Genomic DNA, 16,634 nt, shown 5'->3' with positions numbered 1-16,634 from the left:
TAAAAAACTCTTTGGCTATGAAACCAAATGCACGGTTTATAAGTAATAAAGTCTTATTTATTTCCCAAGGAAATGGGAAACGCTAACATGAAAGTTATTACAATATTACAAACATATACCAACAATACACACAATACACACCATTTTAGAATATATAATACAAGAATATCGAGGATACTTATCACAAGGCTCTCCGTGAGGCTTTATATCATCGGCTAGGCTCAGATGTTAAAGAGAGATAGCCATGTGGCTTAGGCAGCCACCCGGCTTTCACCAACAGCAAAAAAAGGGACGAATTGCCTGTGTGTGCCCTTTTTACTCACATTCACACCCACTCGTAGCCACCCCCACTTGCCTCCTGTCCAATGAGGTATTGCCAAGCGGTAGTCCTAATATCTATCCATTCTTCAGGAAGCATGCTGTATTGTTCACTAGGGGGCAGCGTTTGTCCTTGAATCGCCACTGTCTGACCTGGGTCAAATCTTCATAGACATCTCGGCCTTTGATCTTCTGTAGCTCAACCCATCAGTCATCTTGGCAGCAGTGGTTCTCTTTGAAGCTTGTAATCACACATATATGCTACAAAGCTTTGATGTGTAACCTGTTACGTTCCAACTTAGGCCACCTGGCTGTATCAACCAGGAAATTAAATACCAGAAATATGACATTAGACCATGTTGCTATCCAACACTACATGTAAATGAAAAGGCCCGGACTGGAGGTGGTCAGATTATGGGGGATTTCATCACACTGGCATCTAGTAACATCTAAACCAGCGGTCTCCAAACTGCGGCCCAGGGGCCGGATGTGGCCCTTTGCATGCCTTTTATCCGGCCCTTGGGGCACTATTCCTCCCACTGATATGAGTCACTTTTCTCCTGCTGACACCAGCAATGGGGCACTTCCCCCACCCGATGCCAAATGTGGTCATGTTTACTCCCACTGATGCCAAGGAAATTTCCAGTCCCGCTGGACACAGTACGGCCCCTCCTAAAGCACAATAAACCGACCCCTTTGTTTATAAAGTTTGAAGACCCCTGATCTAAACAATCTATTTTGGGTGGACTGATCCAAATTGATCAAAGATTGCTAAAGCCAAGCCACTCAGTCCTCTAATTTTGTCTTTTTTTTATGTCTATAGTAAGCCCGGTACATATGAAATCAGCACATCGTCTTCTGGAGTGTCCAGGTAAGAGAGATCTTCATTATTGAAAAAGATGTTAAAAAAAATATATATTCCGCTGCTGAGCTCTCCTTGTGGAAATGTCAGGAGCCTCTGCTGTCATTTTCGTCCTCAGGCTCAGTAGTAGCTTCTCAATCACTTGCCCCCCTAGCGACGAGTTGGGCAAGGACAGTCCTGGTCATGGCTTATCTTGGGGTGAATAATGATTTGAATTTCCTGGACAATTTGTCCCCCCCCCCCCAAAAGTGGCCATATTGGGGCCTGTGGTCCAATGTCTCTGGGCACATTGAGTGAGTGGAATAGCCAGGTGCAGATGTCAAACTGATCCATGAGGAAACCTGCCATAAGAGAGATGCGTAGGTTACCACTTCTAACCTCCTTTAAGAATTCTACTGGTGGTCCTTTGAGCGAGTCACCAGCCCAGAGCAAGTATGCCAGTCAGTCTGAATTTGGCTTGTAGCATACTTGTTCTGGATCAGCAATCCAGAAAACATTAAAGCTGAGGGTCAAGCAAAAATTTAACCTCCGCTTTTTCAGAACCCCCCCCCCCCCCTCCGGTGTCACATTTGACACCTTTCAGGGGGGAGGGGGGTGCAGATACCTGTATAATACAGGTATTTGCACCCACTTCCGGGCATAGACTCCCGTGGGAGTCTATGTCTCTTATTTCCCCCCCCCATACTGAAAAAAACACGGGTCCCGGAGACAGCAGGGACCATCTGGATTGCGTAGCGCGACTTGCGCATGCGCAGTAGGGAACCATGAAGTGAAGCCGCTAGGCTTCATTTCCTGACTCCTTTACCGAAGATGGCGGCGGCAGCACCCGAGAGCCGAGCGACAGATCGGTTTCCGGTGCCGACATCGCGGGCGCCCTGGACAGGTAAGTGTAAGTATTTTAACAGTCAGCAGCTGCAGTATTTGTAGCCGCTGACTTATATATATATATATATAATTTCGGTGGAACTCCGCTTTAAACTCAGAAAACCAGGCTATTGGCATTTTCAAAAGGCAATTGCAATGGGCTGCTGTGGTCTTTATTTAATTTAACCACTTTGGCCCCGGAAAGGATTTACCCCCTTCCTGACCAGAGCACTTTTTGCGATACGGCACTGCGTCACTTTAACTGACAATTGCACGGTCGTGCGACGTTACACCCAAACAAAATTGACGTCCTTTTTTCCCCACAAATAGAGATTTCTTTTGGTGGTATTTGATCAACTCTGCGTTTTTTATTTTTTGCGCTATAAACAAAAAAAAGTGTAATTTAAAAAAAAAAAGCTATATTTTTACTTTTTGCTATAATAAATATTCCCCCCAAAAAAATAATAAAATGTTCCCTCAGTTTAGGCCGATATGTATTCTACAGATTTTTGTAAAACAAAAACAAAACTAAGCGTAATAAGCGTATATTGATTGGTTTGTGCAAAAGTTATAGCATCTACAAAATAGAGGATAGATTTATGGCATTTTATTATTATTATTATTTTTTTTATTAGTAATGGCGGAGATCTGCAATTTTTATTGTGACTGTGACATTGCGGCGGACATTTTTGACACTATTTTGTGACCATTGTCATTTATACAGCGACCAGTGCTATAAAAATGCACTGATTACTGTGTAAATGACACTGGCTGGGAAGGGGGGTTAAACACTAGGGGGCGATCAAGGGGTTAAGTGTGTCCTAGGGAGTAATTCTAACTGGGGGGATGGGCTCACTACAACATGACAGACATCACTGCTTCTGATGACAGGGAGCAGTATATCTCTGTCATGTTGCTAGGCAGAACAGGGAAATGTCTCGTTTACATACAGTGGTGTGAAAAAGTGTTTGCCCCCTTCCTCATTTCCTGTTCCTTTGCATGTTTGTCACACTTATTTGTTTCGGAACATCAAACCAATTTAAACAATAGTCAAGGACAACACAAGTAAACACAAAATGCAATTTGTAAATGAAGGTGTTTATTATTAAAGGTGAGAAAAAATCCAAACCATCATGGCCCTGTGTGAAAAAGTGATTGCCCCCTAAACCTAATAACTGGTTGGGCCACCCTTAGCAGCAACAACTGCAACCAAGCGTTTGCGATAACGTGCAATGAGGCTTTTACAGCGTCCTGGAGGAATTTTGGCCCACTCATCTTTGCAGAATTGTCCTAATTCAGTTACATTAGATGGTTTTCGAGCATGAACGGCCTTTTTAAGGTCATACCACAACATCTCAATAGGATTCAGGTCAGGACTTTGGCTAGGCCACTCCAAAGTCTTCATTTTGTTTTTCTTCAGCCATTCGGTGGTGGACTTGCTGGTGTGTTTAGGATCATTGTCCTGCTGCAGAACCCAAGTTCGTTTCAGCTTGAGTACACGAACAGATGGTCGGACATTCTCCTTCAGGATCTCTTGGTAGACAGCAGAATTCATAGTTCCTTTTATCACTGCAAGTCTTCCAGGTCCTGAAGCAGCAAAACAGCCCCAGACCATCACACTACCACCACCATATTTTACTGTTGGTATAATGTTCTTTTTATGAAATGCAGTGTTCCTTCTACGCCAGATATACTTGGACACACACCTTCCAAAGAGTTCCACTTTTGTCTCATCGGTCCACAGAATGTTGTCCCAAAAGTCTTGGGGATCATCAAGATGTGTTGTGGAGAAATTGAGACGAGCTTTGATGTTCTTTTTGCTCAGCAGTGGTTTTCTCCTTGGAACTCTGCCATGCAGGCCATTTTTGCCCAGTCTTTTCCTGATGGTGGAGGCATGAACGCTGACCTTAACTGAGGCAAGTGAGGCCTGCAGTTCCTTGGACGTTGTTGTGGGGTCTTTTGTGACCTCTTGGATGAGTCGTCGCTGCGCTCTTGGGGTAATTTTGGGCGGCCGGCCACTCCTGGGAAGGTTCACCACTGTTCCATGTCTTCGCCATTTGTGGATAATGGCTCTCACTGTGGTTCGCTGGATTCCCAAAGCTTTGGAAATGGCTTTATAACCCTTTCCAGACTGATAGATCTCAATTACTTTCTTTCTCAATTGTTCCTGAATTTCTTTGGGTCTCGGTATGATGTGTAGCTTTTAGGCCCGGTTCACACCGCTGCGGGGGGAGATCCGGATGTGATTCGCACAGCAAATCACATCCGATCTCCGTAGCGATGCGAGTTCAGCCATACAGATAGTATGGCTGAATTCGCATCGCTCCCGCAGCAAACTCGCACGGGACACTTTTTTGGGTCCGCAACAGAATCGGATCGCATGGGGGTTCACACCATGCGATCCGATTCCTGTGCGAGTCGGCAGATCGCACTGCGATATGCCGATGGATCTGGGGGTGTCATTAACATAACATTGACACTCCCAGCCGTCCGCATAGGGCAGTGTGAACTGCCGGCGGGAGGTGTACGATGCGGGTAAACGCCGCGGATTTGCTGCGTTCCCGCATCGCTATAGTGTGAACCCGGCCTCAAGGATCTTCTGGTGGACCTTACTGTGTCAAGCAGCTCCTATTTAAGTGATGCCTTGATTGTGAACAGGTGTGGCAATAATCAGGCCTGGGTGTGGCTAGAGAAATTGAACTCAGGTGTGGACAACCACAGTTATAGTATGTTTTAACAAGGGAGGCAATCACTTTTTCACACAGGGCCATGATGGTTTGGATTTTTTTTCACCTTTAATAAAAAACACCTTCATTTACAAATTGCATTTTGTGTTTACTTGTGTTGTTCTTGACTATTGTTTAAATTGGTTTGATGTTCCGAAACACTTAAGTGTGACAAACATGCAAAGGAACAGGAAATGAGGAAGGGGGCAAACACTTTTTCACACCACTGTAGGCATCTCCCCGTTCTGCCGCTCCGTGACACGATCACAGGACACCGGTGGACATCGAGTCTGCAGTACCCGCAGGCACGGTCACACAGTATGCAGCAGGCCCTTGTGCCCACTAGCCCTGCAATTTTAAAGGGAGTGTACAGGTATGCCCATTTGCCCACTACTGCCATTGTGCCGACGTATATCGGCGTGCGATGGTCGGAAAGTGGTTAATTGCAATTACATTTTTATTTTTTATTTTTAACTTGTACCTACAGATAAGCCTATAATAAAGGTTACCTGTAGGTACTGTGAATATCTCCTAAACTTGCACCGTTTAGGAGATATTCACACTGCATGCAGCCGGTGATGTCACTGGCACATGCACCCTGAATGGATGACATAACTGTGCCCATCCCTTCAGGGCTCCGTTCCGTGTGCGCATGCATGGGAGTGAGGTGATTGCAGCTTGGCCAATCATACGGCCAGGGCGTGCAAACCCAGAAAAAAGACCGAGCGAAGATGGAAGCTCGGTCACAGCCTGCCACTGGAGGGCTTTGTTCTAAGGCAGGTATTTCATAATGTGCTAGTATGCGATCCATACTAGCACATTGTTTTGCAGGGTTTTTGTTTTTTGTTTTTTTTCAGATGCAGTTTACTACCGCTTTAAAGTAAATTTGTAACTGGCATCCTAGATGTCTGTCTAAATAATCCTTGCCTTTTTTTTCGCAGGCTAAGGCTTTTCCCCTCATTTATTGAGCCCAAAGAGGCAGAATGGATGTTTGAACAGTTATATCGGGAAATCCCATGGAGGCAGAAATCCAATGTGGGGCCAGGTAAGTTCACACAGGTGCTGTACCGAAAACATCCAGCAGAGGGAGACAGAATCTGCTCTATTCTCCTAGAGTAGGGATCCTCAAACTACGGCCCTCCAGCTGTTGTGGAACTACGCATCCCATGAGGCATTGTCAAATTCTGACATTCACAGACATGACTAGGCATGATGGGAATTGTAGTTTCTGAACAACTGGAGGGCCATAGTTTGAAGACTCATGTCCTAGAGCCTACAATAGCCTTCCAATGGCCAGTAACTCCACCACATCTCTATCATTACCTATTCCATTCTTCAGACTCTTCCTAATTAGGAGGGAATGTAGATTTTTTTTTTTTTAATCCGTTACATAGTTAGTAAGGTTGAATAAAGACACCAGTCCATCCAGTTCAACCTGAATGAGTGTCTACAATTGTCCCTATCCCTGTACATTGCACACTCACATCAGTCCCTACCCTCAAGGAGCCCACAATCCGAGGTCCCCATTCATATACTAGGGCCAATTTTGGACAGAAGCCAATTAACCTACCTGCATGTCTTTGGATTGTGGGAGGAAACCGGAGTACCCGGAGGAAACCCACACAGGCACAGGGAGATCATGCAAACTCCAGGCAGGTAGTGTCGTGGTTGGGATTCAAAGCAGCGACCCTTCTTACTGCTAGGTGAGAGTGCTAACCACTACACCACTGTGCTACCAGTTCTTATGTCCCTAATACAGTTTAAGATAAAAAAAAAAAAATAACCACAATGAAAAACGGTCATAACAATAGTTAGTGAAATGTGACATTTAAAGCAAACTTAACCCCAGATATGGTTTAATTTGGCTTGCCGAGGACAAATAGGAACCACACTGGGGAAATCCTATAAAAATGTAGGGACATTTTAAAGCCTAGCTCCAGCAAAATGCTATTTTCTAGTTTTCGATAAGAGTGGGGAAAACGTTTAAAATATTATTTTTTATTTCTGTTTGAACCCGTTTTACCTGTTTTGTGTCACCGATGTTGTGATGGGTCATCGGTTAATGATGCGGCAATGTATTTTATCCAGCCTTTGTCTCTAGGGGGAACATTGAGTCCAGGTGCTGGGACTTGTAGTAGCCCATCGTCTAGGTAGGTGATTTAGAAGAGAGCTTTTTCAGCCTGTAACCGGATTTGTCTTGTGACAGATGGACCTTATCAGGAGCCGCGGCTCACCTGCTGGTATGGAGAGGTGCCTTATACCTACTCAAAGTCTACGATGCAGGCCAATCCTCACGTGAGTACCCAAGGCTCCTGTTTACTCTGCTTGTCTTTTACATAGGAGGTGGATTCCTGGAACTCCCCTTTAAAAGTATAACTAAAAGCAAAAACCTTTTTTTTTTTGTTTTGGCTAGAGTGGAGAAGGATTAGACCCCCTGTCAGTTTGTAATGCAGCAATAGATATACTCACAAAAGTAAATTAGGTAAACGCATGTCATAGCAAGTGAGATCAACTGCCTGAAGGTCCAATTAAGTCCATCATTACTGCCGGAAGACCAGAAGGCATCCAAAAGTTTCCGACGCGTTTCAAGGATGAACCCTCTTCATTAGAGCCTCCTGGTCTTCCGGGCACTAACGATGGACTTGATTGGACCTTCAGGCAGTCAATTTCGCTTGCTATGAAATGCGTTTACTTCATTTATGTTTGTAAGTATATATATTGCTGTTTTTATCTTGAAATTTATGTTATTGAGGTAATCTGCTAGGTCAGTGCACCCTTTTCTTTTTATTGTTATGGGTGTTATGCCAGGGCTATCCCTCCATGTTTATGGGCTTTATGTGCCAAGTCTATCCTCCATGTTTATGGGTGTTGTGTGCCAAGGTTATCCTCCAGGTTTGTGGATGTTATGTGCCAAGGCCATCCTCCAGGTTTATGGGTGTTATGTGCCAAGGCCATCCTCCAGGTTTATGGGTGTTATGTGCCAAGGCCATCCTCCAGGTTTATGGGTGATATGTGCCAAGGCCATCCTCCAGGTTTGTGGGTGTTATGTGCCAAGGCCATCCTCCAGGTTTGTGGGTGTTATGTGCCAAGGCCATCCTCCAGGTTTGTGGGTGTTATGTGCCAAGGCCATCCTCCAGGTTTGTGGGTGATATGTGCCAAGGCCATCCTCCGGGTTTATGGGTGATAGTGCCAAGGCCATCCTCCAGGTTTATGGGTGATAGTGCCAAGGCCATCCTCCAGGTTTGTGGGTGTTATGTGGCAAGGCCATCCTCCAGGTTTGTGGGTGATATGTGCCAAGGCCATCCTCCAGGTTTATGGGTGTTATGTGCCAAGGCCATCCTCCAGGTTTATGGGTGTTATGTGCCAAGGCCATCCTCCAGGTTTATGGGTGATATGTGCCAAGGCCATCCTCCAGGTTTGTGGGTGTTATGTGCCAAGGCCATCCTCCAGGTTTGTGGGTGTTATGTGCCAAGGCCATCCTCCAGGTTTGTGGGTGTTATGTGCCAAGGCCATCCTCCAGGTTTATGGGTGATATGTGCCAAGGCCATCCTCCAGGTTTATGGGTGATAGTGCCAAGGCCATCCTCCAGGTTTATGGGCGATATGTGCCAAGGCCATCCTCCAGGTTTATGGGTGATATGTGCCAGAAGGATGCTTCTCAATTTAAAGTGGTTGTAAACCCTTCCATACACCCAGTGAAGTGACTGGCCTCAGGTGATACACAAGGATGAGACAAATCCTCCTACATAAGTTGTACCTGTTTATCTGCTGTAATCTCCTATCCACAGCAGTTCAAAGTTTACTCAGCATTTTGTGAGCTTCAGAAGGCAGAGGGCAGGAAGATGACATCACATATTGCAGAGCAGAGAACTGAGTGTAACCTGTGACCTAAGTGGAGGGAATGCACATGCCTCCCACTACACAGTCGAATAGGGAAACATCCACAGCTGAGACTGTCAATCACCTGCTGTGTGCTGGAAGAGGAGCAGATCGTCCCACAGTGCTTTGATGTCGGCATGGACTGTCAGTAGTGACTCATGCAGACAGAAATCACGCTCGGTGCTTTTGGCTGAGGCAAGTACACACTATAGGAGGACGTGCTTTGTTCATTTCAGAGTTTTACAACCACTTTTAATGCTGAAGTTTAATCTGCTTGTCTTTTACATAGGAGGTGAATTCCTGGAACTCCGCTTTAAAAGTATAACTAAAAGCAAAACTTTTTTTTTTTTGTTTGCTTTGGCTAGAGTGGGGAGGGATTAGACCCCCTGCCAGTTTGTAATGCTGTCTGTGCCCCCCGTTAGGGAGGTGCCCCCCTCTCTATATGTCCTGTTTACCATTATCACTTAAAATGAAGTGAAGGAAAATCCCAAATTTTGGGTTGTCCCCAGAAAAGTAATAGAGGGGAAATCTTCCAGTGGGGACGCTAGTTCTGGTGATCTGGGGGGCCCCAAGGAATTCCCTTAATTTCAGGGATTTCCTCTCACTTCCTGTTTGGCTATGGGACAGGAAGTGAAAGGAAATCTCAGCATGGGGACACCGATGGCGGAAAAAAATCTTGACGGGGGTTATAACCCTCCCTTGCTCTATTCAAAATGGGGGGGAAGTTTGTCCTATAATTCTATTATGTATCTGTGAATATAGAGCTGCAATAAATGGGCATCTGATGTACTGTCTGCACACGATGATCCTGGTATTAACTCTAATGCCCCGTACACACGATAGGATTTTCCGACAACAAATGTTGGATCTGAGGTTGTTGTCGGAAAGTCTGACCGTGTGTATGCTCCATAGAACGTTTGTTGTCGTAATTTCCGCCAACAAACATTTGAGAGCAGGTTCTCAAATTTTCCGACAACAAGTAATTCCGATCGTGTGTACACAATTCCGAGGCACAAAAGTTCCACGCATGCTCGGAATCCAGCAGAAGAGCCGCACTGGCTATTGAACTTTATTTTTCTCGGCTCGTCGTACGTGTTGTACGTCACCACGTTCTTGACATTTGGAATTTCCAACCAGCTTTGTGTGACCTTGTGTATGCAAGACAAGTTTTGAGCCAACTTCCTTCGAGAAAAAATTCCCCGGTTTTGTTGTTGGAAAATCCTATCGTGTGTACCGGGCATTACTGTTATCTCTTTAAAATGAAGAAAGAATTCTTGCTTGTAGCACCTGACTGCACTGTCCTCTGTGTCTGCAGTGGCATCCTCTTCTCACCATGCTGAAGGACCGCATTGAGGAAGTGACCGCATACAGCTTCAACTCCCTACTCTGCAACCTCTATAGACATGACAAGGACAGCATAGACTGGCACAGCGATGATGAACCGGAGCTCGGCAAGAATCCCACCATTGCCTCGTTAAGCTTCGGAGAGACCCGGGTGTTCCAGATGAGGAAGAAACCTCCTCTGGTAAGATGGTGGTGTGGTTGGTCAAAGACTGAGGAACCTTTAGAAATCAGGAGACCCTTGGGCCTTAAATACTAATTGCTGGTGCCTCCTTTCCACCCTCATGACCAGAAACCTCATAACTGAGTCTCTGTGCTTCTCTATTGCAGGCAGATCATGGCTGGCGAGTAGTAATTATTTGTCATTGCGTAAAAAAACACTAGTACCCTGTATCCCCAAAAATAAGCCCTACCCTGAAAATAAGACCTACAAGGGCTTATTTGGGGGGTAGGGCTTACATTGCAGCCATCACAGACAATCACAATGGGTCTTATTTTCGGGGAAACAGGGTAGGCCCCAGGTTAACGGCGGCCAAATGTAAGGAATATGTCCATAAAATGATCCTAAAGTGGCCACTAAGTCCTTAAAGTGGTTGTTAAAGTGGAAGTAAACCCCCCTATCGTTTTCAGCCAAGGAAGCTGCCATCTTGGCCTCTGTTTACTCTATAACTGCCATGATGCTGCACATGTGATCAGTTATGACAACAGCCATTGGATGGTTTGACAGTTTGGTTGAGAGCACAACCAAGTGAAGTTAATTAAACTGTTTTAAAGATGGGTTTACTTCCGCTTTAAGGAACTCTGACCTGTATACACCATCAGCACTGCCTCCTATTGTTGTGTCCCCCTCTGTGTGTGATTTATAAAAATAAATGCTGCAAATACCTAATTTCACTGCCGAGAGTATGATCACATGCAGGGCCGTGTTTAATATTGATTGGACCCTGGGCAAAAATTTTCTTAGGCCCCCCCCCCCCCAATGCAATTTTTCTCTCCACCTTCTCTGAGACATAAAATAAATAGCAGCTAGACCTAAAATCAGTTTGCTGTATCAGATCAGGCAGCGATTGGTTGCCAGAGGTTACAGCATATCATTACTGCTTAGTGACTGGTTGCTAGAGGTTACAGCACTCCTTAAGGCTCACTGATTTGTTGCTAGAGGTTACAGCACATTTCTGCTTGTTGATTGGCTGCTAGAGATTACTGTACAGTAATACTGCGCACTGGTTGCGATCGGTTACAGCACATCTTCTCCTCACTGCAGGGGGGGCATGATATACCTATGAATGTAGCCTTTATTTACATATCAATGCCACTGGCCTCAGCTATTTACATATGCATGTGAGTGCTATTTACATATGAATGCCAGTATTTACATGTAAACACAGGTCTGCAGGTGAGTCATCTGTACACAACAATAGGGCAGAGCTGGGCAGCATTAGTAGCAGCACAGGACTAAAACGACAAGGGAATGTAAACTCGGATAGTTGGCAAGTATGAGGCAGCTGTTTTGGGCCCCACAACAATGACAGGGCCCAGGGCAGCTGCCCCTTTTGCCCGGCCTTAAAGACGGCCCTGAACATGACTGGCCAGCTTTCTCCTTTGCATATTTTTAGCACTGATCGCTGTAATAATGTCACTGTTTCCCAAAAAAGTGTCAGTTAGTTAGTGTCCGATTTGTCCGCCGCAATGTCGCAGTCATGCTAAAAATCACTGTTCGCCTTCATTACTATTTAAAAAAATAAAAAAGCCATAAAGCTATCCCATAGTTTGGTTTACGTAAAAGTTATAGCGTCTACAATGAATATACTCTTATTGTGTTTTTTTTGTTTTATCAAAAATATGTAGCAGAATATATATTGGCCTATATTGATGAAGAAATTAGATTTTTTTTTTTTTTTACATTTGTTTTATAACAGAAAGTAAAAAATATTGTTTTCAAAATTGTCATTTTATTTTTGTTTATAGCGCAAAAAAAAAAAACCTGCAGGGGTGATCAAATTCCGCCAAAAGAAAGCTCCATTTATGGGGAAAAAGGACATCAATTTTGTTTGGGTGCAGCGTTGCACGACCGCGCAATTGTCAAAGTAACGCAGTGCCGTATCTGAAAAAATGGCCTGGTCATGAAGGGGGTAATACCTTCTGGGGCTGAAGTGGTTAAAGAGGAAGTAAACCCTGATGGGTTTTACTTCCTCTTTGTCTCTCTGCAAAGGTAAAGCATAATGGACTACTGTGCATCGCATAGTAGTCCATTATGTGTCACTTACCTGACACAGGAGCCAGCGATGTCACCGCTGTCCTCTCTTCCATGAAGCGTCCATCTTCCTTCCGGGTATCGCGGCTATGGCGCTGTGATTGGCCAGAGCCGCAATGACATCACTCGCATGCGCATGGAAGCCGCCACTAACGACACATTGGCCGTTAGAAACGGCACGGTCAGTGCTCCTGCGCACTGCTGTCTACGGCGCATCGTTTTGTGTTTTTCAAATATATCTTGTATCAATATATATTAATCTAGGCTTACCTGTAGGTCAAAGTGGTCTGTAAGGGTTTACAACCACTTTAAAGTAGCGCCTCCACTTATAGAGGGATATCTGAAATACAACAGAACACCACAAGAGGGCGCGCCTAAGTGCAAAATAAATCACATTATTATTATTTTTTTATAAAAGAGTAAATATCCACTCACATGAGTATGAATAATAAAATACTGTACATGCCATGTAACCCAAAAGCCGTAATCTGTGGTCCCCCACACCCCCCCCAGAGTCTGATGTCACTGCCGATTCCCACGCTGTCAAACCTTTTGACAGGCTTCCATGTCTTGGCTTAAACTTTCCACAGTGGTTCAGTGTTCTGCTTGGCTGGATGTTCTTCCACACTGCCTGGCACCACAGATGACGGCTTTTGGGTTACATGACATGCATTTTATTCTTCATAAACTGGGCAAACGATTGCACCCCCCCCCCCACCGGTGGGGATCAGGCATCCATAGTGCAACAGCAGGGATTTGGCATCCAAGCATTGGTGGGGACCGGGCAGCTCTTCTACTCAGGGGTCAAGTCCTGGGAAAAAAAGTGTGGGAACTCCCACCCAAGATCCATTCCCCCACCAAAAAAAAAAAAAAAAAGGTACGCTCATATGCATATATACTTCACAGAAAATACAGTACAACATGTATTGTAAAGTGCCAGTTTACAAAAACAAAATAACGTGTCAAACAAAACAATCAACACAATGGGTGATGATCTTTCCCTCGCAGAGAATTTCTACCACAAATACACCCTGTTCCAAATTCTGTTACACAGCCCATTAGAAAATATCCCACAAAAGGAATAAGTATTGGCAGGGTATTGCAGAGTATTGGCAGGGTATTGCAGAGTATTGATAGGGTATTGCAGAGTATTGGCAGGGTATGTATTGAAGAGTATTGGCAGAGTATTGCAGAGCATCGGCAGGGTATGTATTGGCAGGGTATTGCAGAGTATTGATAGGGTATTGCAGAGTATTGGTAGGGTATGTATTGCAGAGTATTGGCAGGGTATTGCAGAGTATTGATAGGGTATGTATTGTAGAGTATCGATAGGGTATTGCAGAGTATTGGCAGGGTATTGCAGACTATTGGCAGGGTATGTATTGGCAGGGTATTGCAGAGTATTGATAGGGTATTGCAGAGTATTGGCAGGGTATTGCAGAGTATTGGCACAGGTTGCAGAGTATTGATAGGTTATTGCAGAGTATTGGCAGGTTATTGCAGAGTATTGGCAGGGTATGTATTGTAGAGTATTGGCAGAGTATTGGCAGGGTATGTATTGGCAGGGTATTGCAGAGTATTGATAGGGTATTGCAGAGTATTGGCAGGGTATGTATTGCAGAGTATTGATAGGGTATGTATTGTAGAGTATTGATAGGGTATTGCAGAGTATTGGCAGGGTATTGCAGACTATTGGCAGGGTATTGCAGACTATTGGCAGGGTATTGCAGAGTATTGGCAGGGTATTGAAGAGTATTAATAGGGTATTTATTGCAGAGTATTGGCAGGGTATGTATTGCAGAGTATTGGCAGGGTATGTATTGCAGAGTATTGATAGGGTATGTATTGTAGAGTATTGATAGGGTATTGCAGAGTATTGATAGGGTATTGCAGAGTATTGATAGGGTATTGCAGAGTATTGATAGGGTATTGCAGAGTATTGATAGGGTATTGCAGAGTATTGATAGGGTATTGCAGAGTATTGATAGGGTATTGCAGAGTATTGATAGGGTATTGCAGAGTATTGATAGGGTATTGCAGAGTATTGATAGGGTATTGCAGAGTATTGATAGGGTATTGCAGAGTATTGGCAGGGTATTGCAGAGTATTGGCAGGGTATTGCAGAGTATTGGCAGGGTATTGCAGAGTATTGGCAGGGTATTGCAGAGTATTGGCAGGGTATTGCAGAGTATTGGCAGGGTATTGCAGAGTATTGGCAGGGTATTGCAGAGTATTGGCAGGGTATTGCAGAGTATTGGCAGGGTATTGCAGAGTATTGATAGGGTATTGCAGAGTATTGCAGAGTATTGGCAGGGTATTGCAGAGTATTGGCAGGGTATCGCAGAGTATTGATAGGGTATCGCAGAGTATTGATAGGGTATTGCAGAGTATTGATGAGTATTGGCAGGGTATTGCAGAGTATTGATAAGTATTGGCAGGGTATTGCAGAGTATTGATAGGGTATTGCAGAGTATTGGCAGGGTATTGCAGAGTATTGATAAGTATTGACAGGGTATTGCAGAGTATTGATAGGGTATTGCAGAGTATTGGCAGGGTATTGCAGAGTATTGATAGGGTATCGCAGAGTATTGGCAGGGTATTGCAGAGTATTGATAGGGTATCGCAGAGTATTGATAGGGTATCGCAGAGTATTGATAGGGTATCGCAGAGTATTGATAGGGTATCGCAGAGTATTGATAGGGTATCGCAGAGTATTGATAGGGTATCGCAGAGTATTGATAGGGTATCGCAGAGTATTGGCAGGGTATTGCAGAGTATTGGCAGAGTATTGATAGGGTATTGCAGAGTATTGGCAGGGTATTTATTGGCAGAGTATTGGCAGGGTATTGCAGAGTATTGCAGAGTATTGATAGGGTATTGCAGAGTATTGGCAGGGTGTTGCAGAGTATTGGCAGGATATTGAAGAGTATTGGCAGGATATTGAAGAGTATTGGCAGGATATTGAAGAGTATTGGCAGGATATTGAAGAGTATTGGCAGGATATTGAAGAGTATTGGCAGGATATTGAAGAGTATTGGCAGAGTATTGACAGGGTATTTATTGGCAGAGTATTGGCAGGGTATTGCAGAGTATTGGCACAGTATTGCAGAGTATTGATAGGGTATTGCAGAGTATTGGCAGGGTGTTGCAGAGTATTGGCAGGGTATGTATTGCAGAGTATTGGCAGGATATTGCAGAGTATTGGCAGGATATTGAAGAGTATTGGCAGGGTATTGCAGAGTATTGGCACAGTATTGCAGAGTATTGATAGGGTATTGCAGAGTATTGGCAGGGTGTTGCAGAGTATTGGCAGGGTATGTATTGCAGAGTATTGGCAGGATATTGCAGAGTATTGGCAGGATATTGAAGAGTATTGGCAGGGTATTGCAGAGTATTGGCACAGTATTGCAGAGTATTGATAGGGTATTGCAGAGTATTGGCAGGGTATTGCAGAGTATTGGCAGGGTATGTATTGGCAGGGTATTGCAGAGTATTGGCAGGGTATTGCAGAGTATTGGCAGGGTATTGCAGAGTATTGGCAGGGTATTGCAGAGTATTGACAGAGTATTGCAGAGTATTGACAGGGTACTGCAGAGTATTGGCAGGGTATTGCAGAGTATGTATTGCAGAGTATTGGCGGGGTATTGCAGAGTATTGGCGGGGTATTGCAGAGTATTGGCGGGGTATTGCAGAGTATTGGCGGGGTATTGCAGAGTATTGGCGGGGTATTGCAGAGTATTGGCGGGGTATTGCAGAGTATTGGCAGGGTATGTATTGGCAGGGTATTGCAGAGTATTGGCAGGGTATTGAAGAGTATTGGCAGGGTATTGCAGAGTATTGGCAGGGTATGTATTGCAGATTATTGGCAGGGTATTGCAGAGTATTGGCGGGGTATTGCAGAGTATTGGCGGGGTAGTGCAGAGTATTGGCGGGGTAGTGCAGAGTATTGGCGGGGTAGTGCAGAGTATTGGCGGGGTAGTGCAGAGTATTGGCGGGGTAGTGCAGAGTATTGGCGGGGTAGTGCAGAGTATTGGCGGGGTATTGCAGAGTATTGGCGGGGTATTGCAGAGTATTGGCGGGGTATTGCAGAGTATTGGCGGGGTATTGCAGAGTATTGGCGGGGTATTGCAGAGTATTGGCGGGGTATTGCAGAGTATTGGCAGGGTATGTATTGGCAGGGTATTGCAGAGTATTGGCAGGGTATTGAAGAGTATTGGCAGGGTATTGCAGAGTATTGGCAGGGTATGTATTGCAGATTATTGGCAGGGTATTGCAGAGTATTGGCGGGGTATTGCAGAGTATTGGCGGGGTAGTGCAGAGTATTGGCGGGGTAGTGCAGAGTATTGGCGGGGTAGTGCAGAGTATTGGCGGGGTAGTGCAGAGTATTGGCG

At 44.8% G+C, this 16,634-nt stretch overlaps 1 protein-coding gene across 2 annotated transcripts in view; it reads left to right on the top strand.

The window, feature by feature from the left end:
• ALKBH3 (alkB homolog 3, alpha-ketoglutarate dependent dioxygenase) overlaps window positions 1-16,634 on the top strand; it is a 49,024-nt gene that overhangs the window by 19,409 nt on the left and 12,981 nt on the right. For both annotated transcript variants that reach the window (XM_077453518.1, XM_077453519.1), the window contains exons 5-8: window positions 1,142-1,189; window positions 5,712-5,815; window positions 6,977-7,065; window positions 9,964-10,173. In XM_077453518.1, coding sequence (XP_077309644.1) covers window positions 1,142-1,189; window positions 5,712-5,815; window positions 6,977-7,065; window positions 9,964-10,173 — 451 coding nt within the window. The remainder of the gene's footprint in view (window positions 1-1,141; window positions 1,190-5,711; window positions 5,816-6,976; window positions 7,066-9,963; window positions 10,174-16,634) is intronic.

The sequence above is a fragment of the Lithobates pipiens genome, unplaced genomic scaffold (assembly GCF_037356315.1).
Source record: "Lithobates pipiens isolate NorthernLeopardFrog02 unplaced genomic scaffold, aLitPip1_a1.2 Scaffold_24, whole genome shotgun sequence".
In the NCBI taxonomy this organism is placed as follows: domain Eukaryota; kingdom Metazoa; phylum Chordata; class Amphibia; order Anura; family Ranidae; genus Lithobates; species Lithobates pipiens.
The sequence above is the reverse complement of the archived record's forward strand: the minus strand, read 5'-3'. Positions and strand labels throughout refer to the sequence as shown.